The sequence below is a fragment of the Pundamilia nyererei genome, unplaced genomic scaffold (genome assembly GCF_000239375.1).
Source record: "Pundamilia nyererei isolate P.nyererei 1_Seehausen unplaced genomic scaffold, PunNye1.0 scaffold00142, whole genome shotgun sequence".
Lineage (NCBI taxonomy): Eukaryota > Metazoa > Chordata > Actinopteri > Cichliformes > Cichlidae > Pundamilia > Pundamilia nyererei.
This window is the reverse complement of record NW_005187543.1, coordinates 293,194-309,398: the sequence shown is the minus strand read 5'-3', so window position 1 is coordinate 309,398 and position 16,205 is coordinate 293,194. Positions and strand designations below refer to the sequence as shown.

The 16,205-nt window shown below is 41.3% G+C and overlaps 1 protein-coding gene across 5 annotated transcripts in view; it reads left to right on the top strand.

The window, feature by feature from the left end:
• Positions 1-14,844, top strand: part of cyth1a (cytohesin 1a) — a 40,277-nt gene extending 25,433 nt beyond the window's left edge. For 3 of the 5 annotated variants that reach the window (XM_005744317.2, XM_005744316.2, XM_013913649.1), the window contains exons 2-13: positions 2,343-2,425; positions 4,399-4,463; positions 5,743-5,809; positions 5,907-6,025; positions 6,955-7,035; positions 7,277-7,389; positions 8,456-8,604; positions 8,686-8,798; positions 12,330-12,408; positions 12,494-12,562; positions 12,707-12,861; positions 14,074-14,844. In XM_005744317.2, coding sequence (XP_005744374.1) covers positions 2,343-2,425; positions 4,399-4,463; positions 5,743-5,809; positions 5,907-6,025; positions 6,955-7,035; positions 7,277-7,389; positions 8,456-8,604; positions 8,686-8,798; positions 12,330-12,408; positions 12,494-12,562; positions 12,707-12,861; positions 14,074-14,152 — 1,172 coding nt within the window. In that variant the 3' untranslated portion in view covers positions 14,153-14,844. Of the gene's footprint in view, positions 1-2,342; positions 2,426-4,398; positions 4,464-5,742; positions 5,810-5,906; positions 6,026-6,954; positions 7,036-7,276; positions 7,390-8,455; positions 8,605-8,685; positions 8,799-9,940; positions 10,750-12,329; positions 12,409-12,493; positions 12,563-12,706; positions 12,862-14,073 lie in introns of those variants that run through there. The other 2 variants (XM_005744315.2, XM_013913648.1) reach the window with 2 other exon arrangements.
• Positions 14,845-16,205: the final 1,361 nt, after the last annotated feature.

Below are 16,205 nucleotides of genomic sequence, written 5' to 3'. Positions count from 1 at the left end.
CCTCTGGTGCAAATTACTGACCTCTGTCATCATTTTAGGTGGGGGAACTTGCACAATCGGTGGCTGACTAAATACTTTTTTGCCCCACTGTATATTTGGGTTTGTGTCTTTGCTCAGTATCATCCTGTCAGCTCCCGCTTATAAACAAAATTTATTCAGACCCCACTGTGACTTTATATAGCAGAACGCTCGGTATGTATATGGCCGGTATGCCAGAATTACTTAAGGTGTTGAGGTTTGATGTGTGAAAGGTCAGCTTCACGTGGACTCCCATTTTCCCCCAACTGTCTGAAAGCAAAACAGGAAGACAGCATGGCATTGTTTTGGTGCTCCTTCAGTCTGCTCTAAAGCAGTCCCTGTTTTTTAACTTCCATTGCCTATCATCCCTGTGTTAAATATTATCAGAAATTCTGGGAAATGCCATAGTTATTTACCCCAATGTCTTTAGGTTTACTTGCTTCTTTTATTAAAATAAGCATCCTCAGTTATACAGATTTCTTTCTGCTGGTTATATATTTAAAGTTGGATTTTTTTTTTTTTTTTCTTTATGTATGTTTGTGTCTCGTCATTTATGAGTGACGTGCTTAGGATAATTTCTGAATGTCAGTTGTGTCCTTCGATTGCTTGCTTCTCTTTTTTTAACCATCATCATTCCACTAACACTTTTACATGTGGTACACTGTGTGTTACCCAGTCTCATTGAATCAAGAATTTTACCTCTACAGTTATGTTGAGTCCTCTGTCCTCAGCTTTCGTCTCTTTATATCTGTTACTGTGTTAACTGCTGAAGACTCACTGAGATCCATAGAGTCATCCAACCTTTGACCCCCTTTAACCTTTAAACTCTGCTGAGGAAATGAAACGAGGAGGTTACAGAACAGATCTTGTGCTGAGCCACTGCAGGAACTGGAGAAATGGCCTCGCATGCCAAATAATGTATCTTCTGTCTTTTTAATGCAAGTATTTAAAGGCAGCTGATTATCAAGCAACACTTTACAGCAGAGCAGACAGTTTTGGGCACACACCTTTTTCTTGGAAAAAATTTTAATTATGAGAGAAGCCACTGAAACAATTTGAATAGCAACGTCAACATCAATGTCTTATTTGTTTTATATTGAAATGTCATTATGTGTTGTTTCCCATCGGGAATCCACCTTACGAACAAGCAGATTAATGACATTTACTACTACTACTACACTTTGTGACTACTTCCCTTACTCCATACCATTAGTTTTTGTTATTTTACATGGTATAGCATACATTTTGTTTATCAAGTAAACCAGTTAATCAATACTTGTTTTTAGAAATTGACTATGTTAAATATATAAATTACACAAACACACAAGATGCAGCTAAGTCATTATTAGCATATTTTTAAAGTTATGCTTGGTCTTAATAGGGCTGCTGACAGAATAACCTGATTGCTTTATTAAGAAACTGTCACTGTTTTTTAAAGAGAAAATGTAAACTTTCTTGTTCAAATGTAAAGCAAATGAAACGCACTGTTTGGAGTGCTGCTGTGCTTACAGTGCTCGATGTCCACGCATCTAGTTTTCGCTCAAGTGGACAAGCAGGCACGTTGTCCATCAAACAGGCTAATAATAACTAAGGTGTGAGTGACAGGAGGACTGTCAGCACTTTGATACCTGTCACATTTGTGCTTCCTATGCACTGATGCTCAGTGCTGATTGGCTGACCAGACATTTTTTTTAAAAATTGTAGTTCCACAATAGCTGATTTCCTGTTTGATCCGCATGTGACCGCTGCTGATTAGGTCACTCTGTTGGTGTAGGCGTTTTGAACTCTTTAGTGTTTGTAATGCAAAGGCTTATTTGAGCCATCACTAACACTTTAACAAAGAAGGACTTTCACTGTATTGTTTTACGACTTACGGTAGCCCCTGCAGTTGAAAATGTCTTCTCATAAATCACCGCTGGTTTTCATTGTTCCTCACACCATCTTCCACATTCCTTGCTATGTGTGTAATCACTTTTTGGAATGTTGAAGAAATGCTTCAGGGACATTTATTTATAGAAAATGGCAGGGATTGTGCTGCATAGTGGACGTGCACATGGTCATCTATGCATGCTGACAACTTGCCATTATTGTATTGTATTGTTTCTTTTCCTTGTGGAGGACTGATGCACATTCAGGGCACTTGTATTGTGTCTGTGCAGGCATGTCTGCATGGTATGCCTCTGTCTGCGTACAGCCTTATGTACACACTTGGATCATGACTTTGCTGTTACTTTAACCCTAGTGGATCATTACCAGCCTCACACATTGGGACAGTATTTCACTGGTTATTCTAACCCTTCATCTTCTTTCTCTTGTGTCTCTAGTGCCGGACGACCTCACTCCAGAGGAGCAGCAGGAGCTGGAGAATATCCGCCGGCGTAAGCAAGAACTGCTGGAGGACATTCAGGTAATCCTAGAGGAGGATATGTAGGCAGCGTCAAAAGAGACTCTTTTAATGTTAGTAAGGAAATTGGATGTCGTTTTTATTGTTCATTTATTGAAAGTGTTAACATTTTAACATTTTCTTTTATCTGCCAGTTTAGTGTTTTATCTTTCAAGGATAGAAACTCCTTCAGCAGCATTCTTAACTCATGCTTGAAAACCTTGGTATTCAAACAGAGAGATTTGCGTTCACTCTGGGGAAATCAGGTGACAAAGAAGGCAAAAAACATCAACCATCCTGACCATGTGCTGTCATCTGAGTTCAGGAAGTTGTTTTCTGCTCGTCACTACCTTATACCCCGAGTGTAGAACAAATGGATCCTTCATTCCCTCAGTTATTAGATCATCAAACCTGAACAGGGTTTATTTTAGTTTCATTATTTTCTGGCGTTGTTCGTTTTTAGACTTGTCCTTTTTATTCTTTTTATTTATTTATTTTTATCCTGATTGTTTGTTGATCTGTGCTAACAGTGCAACAGTGTTTGTGACCACAGCTTAAAGACTGTATGTTGTGTGACTAGGTTGAGTGGGTAAGCTTCCCTTCTTGGGGATAAATAAAGTTATCTTAATCTCAATCTGACAAAAACGGCTCCACACACAGATAAAAGGTGATTATGTTCTTATGACTGCACGTTTGCAGGAAGCTAGTAGCATATCCCTCCTGATTTACAAGCAGAGCCAGGATTCAAAGCAGCTTTGCTGAATTTCCATAAAGTGGTTTATTTGATTCCTGTCCATGGCCCACGATGATGTTTGTTGGCTTCAAACTTGAGACCAGGGCATAGCTCGTGAATCTAGCTCTATCTGTAGGTCAGTCCTCTCACTCAGTAAGCAGCGATAATAAGCAAATAGCTCGCAACAAAGGTGAGAGACTGTCATGCCCTGAAATGAATTATGATGGTGTCCTGAATTCCCAGTGGGCGAATTGGCTTCTGCTGACCCCAGTGGATGTTTGAGGTGTGATCTGTCACCCTTTCTTTTATGAGCTTAGGCCACCATCACTGCCCTTCCCCCTCTATGGCTGCCGCCGCTGCCTCTATCCTGTCCTCGTCTCTTTCTCGGTGCTCTGCACACTGACCCCTCTCCTCCTCACTGGCTCCCACACTCTCCTCTGCTGGCCCCGCATGTGAAGGCCTCAGCACCACACCCACTCTACTTTCTGTATGAGCACAGCCTTTGTTTGTGCAGATAAGCATCTGAGGAATGCGTTGTGATTGCGCAGGCCTTGAATGGACAGATGTTGTCTTTGTGGTTTCACAGTTGGTAAGTTGGCATTGTGTACAAGAAATATTGCATTGTCACGCATGGTAAAGGAAGAGGCTTGATGATTACTGTTAGTAGGCAGACGAGATCTATATTTGACTTCTCTTATGCTGCTGTCTGTTCTCCCATGCTTTGATCAAGCTGATCTCATCCTCTGCATCCTCTGCCTTTACTGTGCCAGTCTGGCACCAGCAGGTCTGGCAACTAAATCTGCCTGAGACCATTAATCGGTAAAATACCACACAAAATATAATCCTTTTCCATGCTTACTTACTCCATTTGTATTGAGGTTATCCCCTAATGTTTTCCGCCCAGTGAAATTCAGATTGAGAGGATTGTTTGGCTCAGACACATCCTAGCAGACTTTCTGTGAAATAGGAGCTGCTATCACTTTATAGTTTAAGGAGCATACACAGTGTTGCATGTGCAGCATTATCTGAAGAGGCCAAAAAGTGACTTTTCTCTCTTTGTTAAACTGTTTGCTCTGATGTGAGTATTTATGCAACAAAAGGCCACCTGACTTACAGACAGGGGGGGGTTGTAAATACAAATGCTTTGCATGTTATTTGCATCGGTTATCCCTTTCCACGCCTCTTCGAGGGAAGTTGATGGACATATGTTTAACCTGTTCCTGACTCCCAACAAGGCTAATATATATATTTTTTTCCTTTGCAGCGGCTGAAGAATGAGATAGCAGAAGTTACTAGTGAAATTGAGAACCTGGGTTCCACTGAGGAGAGGTAAGAGAACTGGAGTGACTTTCCTCCCCTGCAAACACATTTCTTTCTCTGTTGTGTCTAAGTTGCTTGCTTTCTATTAACTTAGCAAATGAAGCTGTCAATTATTCATATTTGATGGCTAAGTTGGGCCTCCCATCTCACCAAATTGGCTATGCTTTTAAAGCCGTTTAAATGTTTCATCAGGCACACCCTCATGATGGGAGGCCTCATTGAATAATGCAGTGGGTGTTCGGGCAGAAGCAGACAATAGGTGGTCTCAGGGGAGGGAGTGCTTGGGTTTGGTCTACTCTAGTGGATAGGGATTCCATCAGCTGCTGAAAATCTCTGAAACACTCTCTCAGTGGTACCTAAAACCCCATTAGGGGTGCTTATGATCAGATATTTCTGTGATCCATTGATTGGAGATGGTACATAGTAGTTAGTGTGTGTTATTGCTCTTCACATGAGTGCTGGACTTTTGCTGACAAAAGCCAAAGGAATGCTAGTGTGAGTGAATCAGTGGGGAGAGATGGAGATGGAAATGTAACCATGGTGACTGCGGACTCTAGGATTGCACTTTGACCCTGAAATTACTCAAAGCCTGAGAAACCACACATTCCCATATCCATGCTAACCTTTAACAACTGTGTCTGACCAACACCTTGTCATCACAGTTGAGACGGAGTATGGGAAAGCTCCTGACAGACCTTTTTAAAAAGAGACAGACACTGAGATAGGTGAATTGAGCAGTAAATTGAGTGCGTTTCAGTTTATCTAAAACTCTGAGCTTCAAATTCTTGTCACTGCTTCATATATACTAGATCTGAAAAATACTGCTTTAGTTGATTATTTATTGATCAAGCATTTTTCACCATTTTCTAATATAGGTGATAGAGCCTGACAGATATAGGATTTGTAAGACAGATACCGATATTAACTGATGTATAAATTCAATATATGTATTTTATTCTTTCAAAAATACAAAACGTAGAGATTTCCTTAACATTTGATATGTGCAGCTCTGGGTCCTTATTAACATATTACAATGCAATTTAAATCTAATTTGTTTTGTAGTCATGATTTACTCATTTAAGCCCTGCCTGATTCTCCTCAGATCAGTTGATTGTTGTTTTTGCATACAAGACTGTTGATTGATCAGTAAATAATTACCAAATAACTGATAATGAAGTAATATCTGTTATGTCATCATTGTCATTGTGTCACCAGGTTATCATAGTATAACTATTCTGCATTATGTTCATGTTAGTATAAATAACAACACAAACTCTCTCTTTTAAAGGAAAAATATGCAGAGGAATAAACAGGTGGCCATGGGCCGTAAGAAGTTTAACATGGACCCCAAAAAGGTAGGTAAAAAAGATACCGTGGCTCAATTAGAAATATGATTTGTTTGTTGTGGTTTTCGTAATCAGGATATAACCTGGGGTTCACTTTCTTTCTCAGGGGATCCAGTTTCTGATTGAGAATGACTTGCTGAAGAATACCAGCGACGACATTGCTCAGTTCCTCTACAAAGGAGAGGGCCTCAACAAAACAGCCATCGGAGATTATCTCGGAGAGAGGTCAGAAAGAAGATTTTATCCACTCTCTCTCTAACTGTCTTCCATTCATGCTGGCCCATTATTAGTCAGCAACCATACACGTGGTTGATAAAAGTATCAAATAGAGAACACATAGTTTCCTTATTGCTGTATTTCCTCTTGGTCAAGCTCACGCCCATCCTTTCCCAAACACAGGTTATTGGTTCCACATTTAGACCTTCCTCTCAAGACAATGATCGTTACTCTAAAGCCAACATCTGTGCTTGATTATCTTACTCACAAGTAACTTGGTCAATAGACTCACAATTTTGGAATGTGTGTGTTTGAAAGCAATTAAAGACTTCACTCGAGTGAAGAGATCATCCGTGTTAGAGTGAACACATAATACAGGAAATATTGATGGGCTTAATGTACGGTATGCACTGCTCGGGGACTGTAGGGATGGCAGTGTTACAGGCAGGGTGTGGTCTGTAAGGCCATAGCGGGGACTGGAGTGCTGTTGACGTATGCTTTTTGGTTGTTATCAAGCTATCTGGTTCTGTAAGGAGGGGCTGTGGCAGCATGCTAGTCTTAAGACACTATTGGTCATTTGTCCACTTGAGATGGTGTTGAGTGGATATGACTCTGAGCTCCTTAAAGCCTTGCTGTGATCCCAGAGGGCAGATTGTTTTCTGTGAAGGGCATAAAGGTCGGGGATGATGTCATGCTCTAGTTTAGATAAGTGAAGAGGGCTGGGAAGTGTGTGTGGTCCGTTATGTGGGGTTTGCTGGGAGCATCCATTGTATCGTCACAACCTCTTGCTTATCAGATTAACACATCCCCCCCCCCCCCATTTAATGCTAAATTTAATCAAACACATACTACCATTTTATTATTTTAAGACTTATTAACAGAATATAATATGGACATTTTCACTGACAGGACAATTTACCCTTTTTTATCTACCTTAGAGATGATTTCAATATCAAAGTACTCCAAGCCTTTGTGGAGCTTCATGAGTTCACAGACCTCAACCTGGTTCAGGCGTTAAGGTAAGATATCCTCCTAACATCTGTTACACACGCGGCTGACTCCTCATACTGTTGCTTCCTTGCAGGTTTATGTAAATCACCTGCACTAACATCAGTTTTCACGAACAGCCTCATTTGCAGTTTGTAAGGATGCAGCTGCCAGTTTCAGTCTCGAGGAGGAAAAGAAAAGGAAATAAATAAATAAATTCTTTGACACTTGAAGGAAGTCTGTTGCTCACTGCAGAGTTGTGTCCCTTGACAGACAGTTCCTATGGAGCTTTCGGCTGCCGGGAGAAGCCCAGAAGATCGACCGCATGATGGAAACCTTTGCTCAGCGCTACTGCCATTGCAACCCTGGTGTTTTCCAGTCTACAGGTATAGCCGTCGTGTCTTCTAGCCCAGCTTTTAGTGCTGTCATAAAAACAGAAATAACCATAAATGTTAGAGCAGTGAAACGGAACAAAATGACTTCACTTCATACTTTCTCCTAATAAAATATCTTAATACAGATTTAGATGTTAAACTTGGCCTGTTGAATAGATCATTATCTGCCAACGGAGTTGGTGAATGTAAATTTCCTCAAATGTCTTCTGTGTTACCCTGATTAAATGGACTGGCTCTTATGTAGTACCTTTCTACTCTTCTTGAGCACTCATTCATTCTTACTTTCACTTATTTCTGCATATAAGGGCTTTCTATTTAACATTCACAGTATGATAAACAGGAGCAATTTGAGGTTCAGCATCATGCACAAGGATGCTTTGACGTGTGGACTAGAGCAGCCTGGGATCCAACCATCCATCTTTCAATAAGTAGACGATTTGCACTACTCCTGAGCCACAGCAACCCCAATTAATCAGTAGTATCTCTTTAAACTCATACCTTTTCATGTTGAGCTGCAATCCAGTGACAGGTCAATGGAAGTCATGTAAAAGCTGGATCATTTAGCAGACACAAAGTCTGTTGTGGTGAACTGTGTCAGGAAGTGTCTGGCTTTTGGGAAATAATGACACTAGCAGACAGACAACTCCATCCAGTATGGATGCTGGTGGATGTAAATAATGCACGGGACTGCCTTAACAGGTTTTTATAAAGTGCTGCTGTTTCAGCCATGTGCTTCGCCTCAATGTCTTTTAGCTTATGCATGTATACACACTCATACATTAGACAGCACATGCATACTTGGTTGCCCACATGCAGTCCTCCTCTCCTGCCCACTCTGCGCCCTAATGAAGCTACATCTGCCTTTTTCCTCCCAGTTTGACTGCAGTCCCCTAAGTGCAGTCCTTTCAGCTCGACTAATTTACATTCATATTTAAACGCAACATTAAACACCCACACCATTTTTATGGTAAACGGCAACCTTTCACTGCCTTTCAAACCTCACCCCCTCTCATAGTGCGATCCCACTTTTGTTTTGTTTGGGTTTTTTTTCTTACAGACACATGCTACATTCTGTCATTCGCCATCATCATGCTAAACACCAGCCTCCACAATCCAAATGTAAAGGACAAGCCGACCGTGGAACGGTTTATCTCCATGAACAGAGGCATAAACGATGGAGGTGACTTGCCTGAAGATCTGCTCAGGGTGGGTAGCCCTTCCCAAACTTTGTTCCCTGAAATCGCCCTTCTTTCCTTAATCTCACACATTCTTTACTCTTTGTTTTAGAATTTGTATGAGAGCATCAAGAACGAGCCTTTCAAAATACCAGAAGACGACGGCAATGACCTCACACACACTTTCTTCAACCCGGACAGAGAGGGCTGGCTGCTAAAACTGGGTGAGTGTGTACACAGCTACACGAGAACATAGAGAGGCTATTTTCACCCTCATGACTGCTCCCATAGATGACTTTGTTGTGTCATTAAAGCTGCACATATTTTTGCATAAACCGATAACCAGTGTCTCCCCTGAGGTAAATAGCCTCTGAGTGTGCGTGCGTGTGGGTGTGTGTTAAAGGTTACTGTGAACACACGCGAATGGCTAGAGACACGTCTCCCCGCTTTAATGTATTATAAATGTGGTCTTGAGATCAGACCACCACATGTGGAGATCTTTGAATTATTTACGATGATGCATATGGACACGCCTGACGTGCACACAAATACTGCGTTTCAAAACTTGTAAATCAAGTCAACACACACACACACACACACACACACACACAAAACACACTCTGAAGTTCAGACATTTTCAGGAAGCTGTTCTCATTTTCTGTGCATTTTATAACTGAATTTGATATTTGAGATGTGTAGATTGTCCCAATCTGAAAATGTTAGTGACATTTCTATGGCCTCTTTGTCCCTCATGTGTAAATCAACTGTATAGTTTGACATAAGCAAAGGCATAACCTGTATCATTAGAAATGTTTACAGGATGGTAACGAACCTTTCAGTGGTCACATTCAAATCACTCCTGGATGCCAATTCTTCATCTTCTGTTTCCTCTGACATATCTCTCTCTGTTGTATAAATTCACAAAAGAATGCATGAATGTATAGAGTGAAGACCTTCAGTCACTGTGAATCTTTACAACAGACTGTACTAAGGGAGTCAGAAATCATCTCTTTCCAATTACTCCTAAATGGCAGATTTGAGTAAAATAATCAGGGTGGAAGGTCAAAAAATTACCTGATATAATAAGGTGAGAACCCAGTGAGGGATATATTTCATGTAGTGCTTCACAGTAGCTTTCTTAAGTCCACATAGACTAGATCGCCCTCTTGTGGATTGGCTTGATATCAGCAGATGGGAAAGTTTGCTGATGGCGAAAGCTGTGAAGCAGTGCATTGAAGCCTCACTGCGACCAGATTAAAAGGACTGTGGTGGTATATTTCTTTATCATTTAATTTGATTATTTTTGTTTTCTTTTCCTCTTCGTTTGTTTGTTTGTTCCCATGATTTTGGCTGTTGTCTTTCCTCAGGAGGTATGTACACCTGCTCTTCCCCAACGCTAGTCCGTCTCTCAGCTCTCAGGTGCTTTCGGTGGCCTACCATGCTTTCGTTCTCTTCCTCGTTTATTACATTCATACAGAGTTATTTTGTGTGTAGATTTATTTATTTTTGTCTCCTCATTGACTCATTTGAACTTCAGATGTTTGTTTGTCTGTTCAGTCTCTCATGGAGCTGGTGGTTTTGTCCATGCTCTTTTATCTTTGTCGGGCAGTCGCCAGGTGCATTTGTCACCCTGTGGACTCGACTCGGGGAGCTACTGCTTTGTGACCACACTACTGAGCAATTTGGCCTTTTTTCTCTCTCTTTGCACTGTGGTGGTCACTCTCTTTGATCTCCCGTTTTTTGGAAGCTGCATTATACCTTTTTTCCATACAGCGAGCGCAACAAAGGACTTAGCTTTGAAAAATTGATCATGAACTAGTGTACACATTGGAAGCTGTTGTTTGCTCTCTGATTGAATGGAAAGGGAATACTGCACCTTTTCATCAATGCAGCTTTCCTTATCTCCTTGTATAATTCCTACACGTGGATCTGAAGGTTAACATTGTGGCTCAGGTTGGTGTGGTGCTGGCCTGGACTGGACCAAGCTGTGGGAAGATGGCATGGACAGAGGAGTGTGCTGAAAGGAGCCAGACGTTGTTTTAATGATAAATTTATATATTGGTGTTAGTGGTGCATGTTTTCTTTAAATTACAAAAAAGGGGGTAACTAAATTCAACTCGGGGTTTGTTAATCATCAATTGCTAATTGATCAGAATGAGAAAAATCATCCTCAAATAAACAACCACCTCTTAACCTCCTCTCGTCCAGCCTCTCACAGTCCCATCTTGCATGGGTGACTCACTCCACTCAGCCCCACTCGGGCCTTGCACCGTCCACACGCCTCTCTGCAACAATCTGCTGGGACGTCCCGCCTCGTCCCAGACATTCTTGCACAGGAGGCAGTGAACTCTTTATTTTTCTCAGAGTGAGAGGAACTGACACGGCCATCAGACCAATCGCTACTTTTAGCCAACCCAATCAACTTTTAAGCCCGTCAGCTGTGTGATTCTGCCATCGCGTCTGTGCTCTGTCGGTCTGCTTTTGTCTTTTTTTTTTTTTTTGCCGTTGCAACATGCCGATGAGTCAAGGTGCGGCGAAGAGCCCTATATCTCCATTTCCGTGTGCCAGTTCAGGCGTGTCGACAGTTTCTGTAGCTACTAAACATAGACTAAAGTGTTGTGCCTGTCATGATGTCTGTAATATGATGGGATATCATATACAGCGTGTCTGCTGCTATATGATAATACAAGTGTGTTCTACATGTCAATAGAAACATCTTCAAACCCTTGCTTTTGGTAAATGGGTTTCAAAATGCAGCTTTTTACTAACATTGGTGGTGGGAAAACCTAGTCTAGACTTGGCTTAGTAGGCTTATGACTGTCATCGTTAGAAGGACCCCTCCCCAATAACTAAATACTGTTTCTATATAGATGCAAAATTGCTTAACTAAGCCCAAACAGGATATTTAAGATTGAAATGCCTGTGGAGAGACTAAGCATAACTTCAGGCACTGAGCTTCCTGCCTCTCTCTTTGTTGGCATCCTATCCTCCCAGAGTGTGGCTGCCATCTGGTACTGCGATCATGTTTCCCCTCACAGGAAGCAGGGTGACAAAGGGGGTAAGAGTTCAGCTAGAGATCAACAAGAGCAGAGTCAAGTAATGAGCCCCTGCTGCACTTTAAAATGAAGAAGAGAACTTAATCCACAGTCCCTCCTCACTTTCTATGTTCAGCCCTTATATATGGATTTTGCAGCTTTCTAATTGTTGCCCAGTAACATACGTGGTTCATCAAGCTTAGTGAATGCAGAGCATATAGATCTGTATGCTCCCTATTGATTCTGGCTCTCTAGCCCTCTGAGTAAAATGGTGTTGAGCCAAGAGAGGAGATGCCAGTTTTTTCAGTCATGTCAAAATATGATTGAAAAGTAGCAAACAGCTTTCAACTCAATCCCCAGATGTAAACTCTGGGTAGTTTTTATATGCATTTATCACCTATAAGGAGTTTCTTTATCATATGAACAGTATATCAGACTGGAAAATAGCAATCAGGCCCATAAATCAACAAATACAAGCAAAATGATAAAATAGTTATTATAGCTACAAGTGGTGTGGTGATGGGGAGCACATGGCATGGACGTGGATTAGGGTGGATTGTGGGGTTCCTTAGGTAAAGGGAGTCCTCTGGAGCCGTCATCTGTCTGTCTGCTCATACATCTGTCTGCCTGTCTGCTGCTTGATACGGTGCTTTGGTGCTCGTTTCTCTTTCCATATCGCTTTCTCTTGCTGAGCATTTCTGATGCTTGCTGTGTGCTCAACAGGGGGACGAGTTAAAACTTGGAAGAGGAGGTGGTTCATCCTCACAGACAACTGTCTGTACTACTTCGAGTACACCACAGTGAGTACAGTTGTTTTTCTGTTAGAGTACCCTCCTTTGCTGTTGTTGCTCCTTCGTGCAGTGCTCTCATTTTATATTTGTGCAGGACAAAGAGCCAAGAGGAATCATCCCACTGGAGAACCTGAGTATCAAGGAGGTGGAGGACAAGAAGCCTGTACGTACAGCTCCCTCTAGTGGTTCATCTGTGGATTACCCACAGTTAGAGACTCAAAATAGCATTTTTAATCAACAGTTATTTTTTAAATAGTTATTTTTGTGGCATTGTCATTTCTAACTTAAATCATCATCACTTCTGTAGAACTGCTTTGAGCTTTTCATACCTGACAGCAAGGACCAGGTGATAAAGGCATGCAAAACTGAGGCTGACGGACGGGTCGTGGAGGGCAACCACACCTTCTACCGCATCTCAGCCCCCACAGCTGAGGAGAAAGAAGATTGGATGAAAAGCATCAAGTAATTTATATGTTTTTAATTACTTTACCTCTTTTGAGGTAGCTTAATTTCAGTGATGGCAGTGAATGTCACCACATGTCAAAACATGAGTTTTTGACTCTTTCTCCCATTAAAGTCAACATTTGATCTCCTGAATGATACATTTTGACAGCTCAGTTTATATAAATAAAGGTTTAGGGTTTTTCCAAGAGTAGTCCTAGTAAGCTGTATAGGCAGAAAACACCCTCACTAACTTCTGATTGAAACTCATTTGTTCTGGAGTCTGCAGTCCTTAAATGTGACAGAAACTGCTCTCTTCAGAAAATAGAAATAAGGGTTTAACACCCAGAGGTGTTAAAGAGTGGAAGAGTGACCCAACCACAGAGTGAGAACAAATCAGTTTTTACCTTTCAGTTGTAAGGTGCCCTGAAATGTACAAAAACACTATTGGTGGATTCAGTGGCGGTCCTAGCCTGTTTGGCTGTAATTAAAATCTGTAGCATAATGTATTGTTTGGAGTTTAGTCTGTTACTATTTTTACCAATTCTTCTTGGAGCAACTGTAACCCACATTATTTCCTTAGGGATTAAAAAAGTATTATTCTGATTGTTCCAGGATACATAACCCGCCATTATCCAATGACACATCTGCTTACCTGTATCTTTCGTTTCTCCTCCTCTTGGTTTTAATTTTGCAAATTTTTAAAAAAAAAATTTTTCCGATGCCCGTGATGCCGCCCCGGGCAACCGCCCGTGTCGCCCATATCAAAAACCGCTACTGGGTGGATTATTTTCTGCTGATATCTGTGAAAGCCATGCAAAGCAATGAAACTGCTTTTAAAGCTGCTAAATCTGAACATATTTGTGTAAAATCTTTGTCCGTTTTTCACATTTCTTTTAATTCTCCCAAAATACTTTGTTTTCAGAGGCACATATTTTTCTAAACAGATTTTTATTTCTTGTCCTCGCTCTTTCAAAAGTACAGAACAGTATATTGAGTCTGATTATGCTGACTAGCTCCTAAATGAATGAATTAAACAGAAGAAGAATTTTGCCTTCCAAATGACTTTAATTTAGACTCATCCTAAGAATGTTTTTTTTTCCAGACAAAAAAGAGAAAAATTTGACCTTCTTGCACAGCTGAGCCGTGTCTAACATTAGTGTTTTATGAGTGCGTCAGTTTGCACATTTTATGAAATTTTGCTGACATTTTTCTCTGCTTCTGCACCCACAGAGCTGCCATCAGCAGGGACCCCTTTTACGAGATGCTGGCAGCCAGGAAGAAGAAGGTGTCATCCATGAAGAGACATTAGGGGCACTCGGCTCTCCGGACGTTGCATTTGACAGAATAAGGGGCGCGGGGTCTGTTTGCCCTTCCTGGGCCATTGCAGAGGTCATGACCAAGGTCTGCCTCTGACCTCCCCAAGGCTTTTCTCTAGGATACACAACAGGTCTGACTTTTGGACTCTGCAGGCCAGAAAACAAAAAACAGGAAAGCATGCTGGGTTTTTAGATAAGAGTCTGGGCTGAGCGCCTCCTCTAACCTCCTGTCTGAATGTGTTGCTTTCTCTCTCAGCTTTTGTATGTGCTCTGTCTATGAGACCGGAAGGGAGTGTTACTGTGCAACTCAGAGTCCCTTTTGAAGACACGTTAAAACAACACAGTTCTCATATACACTGCATACATACACAACATCACAACAAGCATACTTTCATGGAGTCCTCCCCCGTCGCACACATTGTTTTAACTCAGCAGGTCTGACCGAGTGTGGCACCCCAACCAGAATATTCCTCACTGTGTGGAAGAAAAGCAAAGATCTTTTCTGACGTGCTTTAATATGTTTTGGTAATACGTGTCTATTTTTACAGCTTTTACTGTCAAGTCCTCTCGAGCCTTTTGTTGTTTGCTTTTGTAGAATAAAATGTTCAGATAGAAGCTGTAAAGGGGCTGCTATGAGAGGGAGGGAGGGTTATAATTTGCCAACTGTTAGTGATTTTTTTTTCTTTTTTAATAGAAAAAAGAAAACAAACTTTAAAAAAAAAAAAAAGGAGAAAAAAAAGTTGCCACTCAGGAGATTGCTACCATGTTCAGAGACTTTACAGGGCGGGTTGACTTGGATCAAGTAAACAACTCAAGAGATGCATTCAAAGGCACGACGGAGGCCCGGGCTGAGCTGTGTTTGTATGTGAAACTGCAGAGAAGGCGTCTGCTTGTCTGGGAGGGGATGCATCCCGGGGATTATGGGCCTGTCTATCGCTTTGGGCTTTTGAGGTCTGAGGATTTTGGGGGGGGGGAAGAAGCAAAAAGTCGGCCCATTTTTTTTCCCCCCTCGTTGTCTCATTTCGACTCTAAAACCAAATCATTATATTCCCGTATCATGCAAAAGTCATTGAAATGTCAGAAAACTTACTTTACTGCTGCACAGTGCCAGGTGCCCTAGATGAAATGTGATGAGAAATGCTGCTGGTTAGCAAATGTAATTTAGATATATATTTTTCTTCCTTTGTTCCACTCATCCCACCTGTCACGCTTCTTTAGAGGTTTGCTTTTACTGTTATAATTAAACAACATTTTCAGCACAGCCTCATTCATCGTTATGTTTAAGACACACTGTAGTTTATGAATATTGCTTTAAAGGAGCAGAAATAAAAGTTTGTATTATAGAAACAGTCCGATCCTTGTCTTAGTCCCTGTCTCAGGATCCAGTGTGCCAGGTGAAACAATACTGAAGAATGTACTGTGGTGAACCAAAATATATATATATATGTAGAGAGAGAGGGCAGAATGGCTGATTAGCGAGGCACCAAAAAAGCAAAAAATAGTTTTGAGGGTACAGTTAAACAAATGGGGTCTGATTTGTACACCAAGCCATCGTCTCGACTGCTCCACAGTTGTCTCTCATCTCATCTGTGCCTGCTGTCCCTAATCCCACCCCCAGCCGTCCTGTTTCCTGGTCTCCTCCTCTCCTCTCTGCTCTTCCCAGCGCACTACTCCTAGAGGATTAAGCAAAAATGCAAAACAATCATAATTCTAGACAGTATTGGTTTATTTATCAAAGTTGTACATATTTAAATGTATAGTGGGTATTGTGTTTCTAATTTTGTTTATTTGTTTTGCCATTTTCCTTTGGCACTCTGTTAGAATGACTGAGTTAAGGTTTCTATCAATGCCATTTAACCAAGCTGTAATAAAGACAGAATTGTCACAATGCTGACTGTTGTATTCAGTTTCGTTTAAATAGAGCACTGAAGCATATCATAGTTTTAACATGACACCACCAGGTGGCAGTATGTGATAAGGATCACTGGCCATTGTGCTGCAAAGACAGGCGCGCTATTTTTTCCGTTGCAAATGGTTTATTGTGCA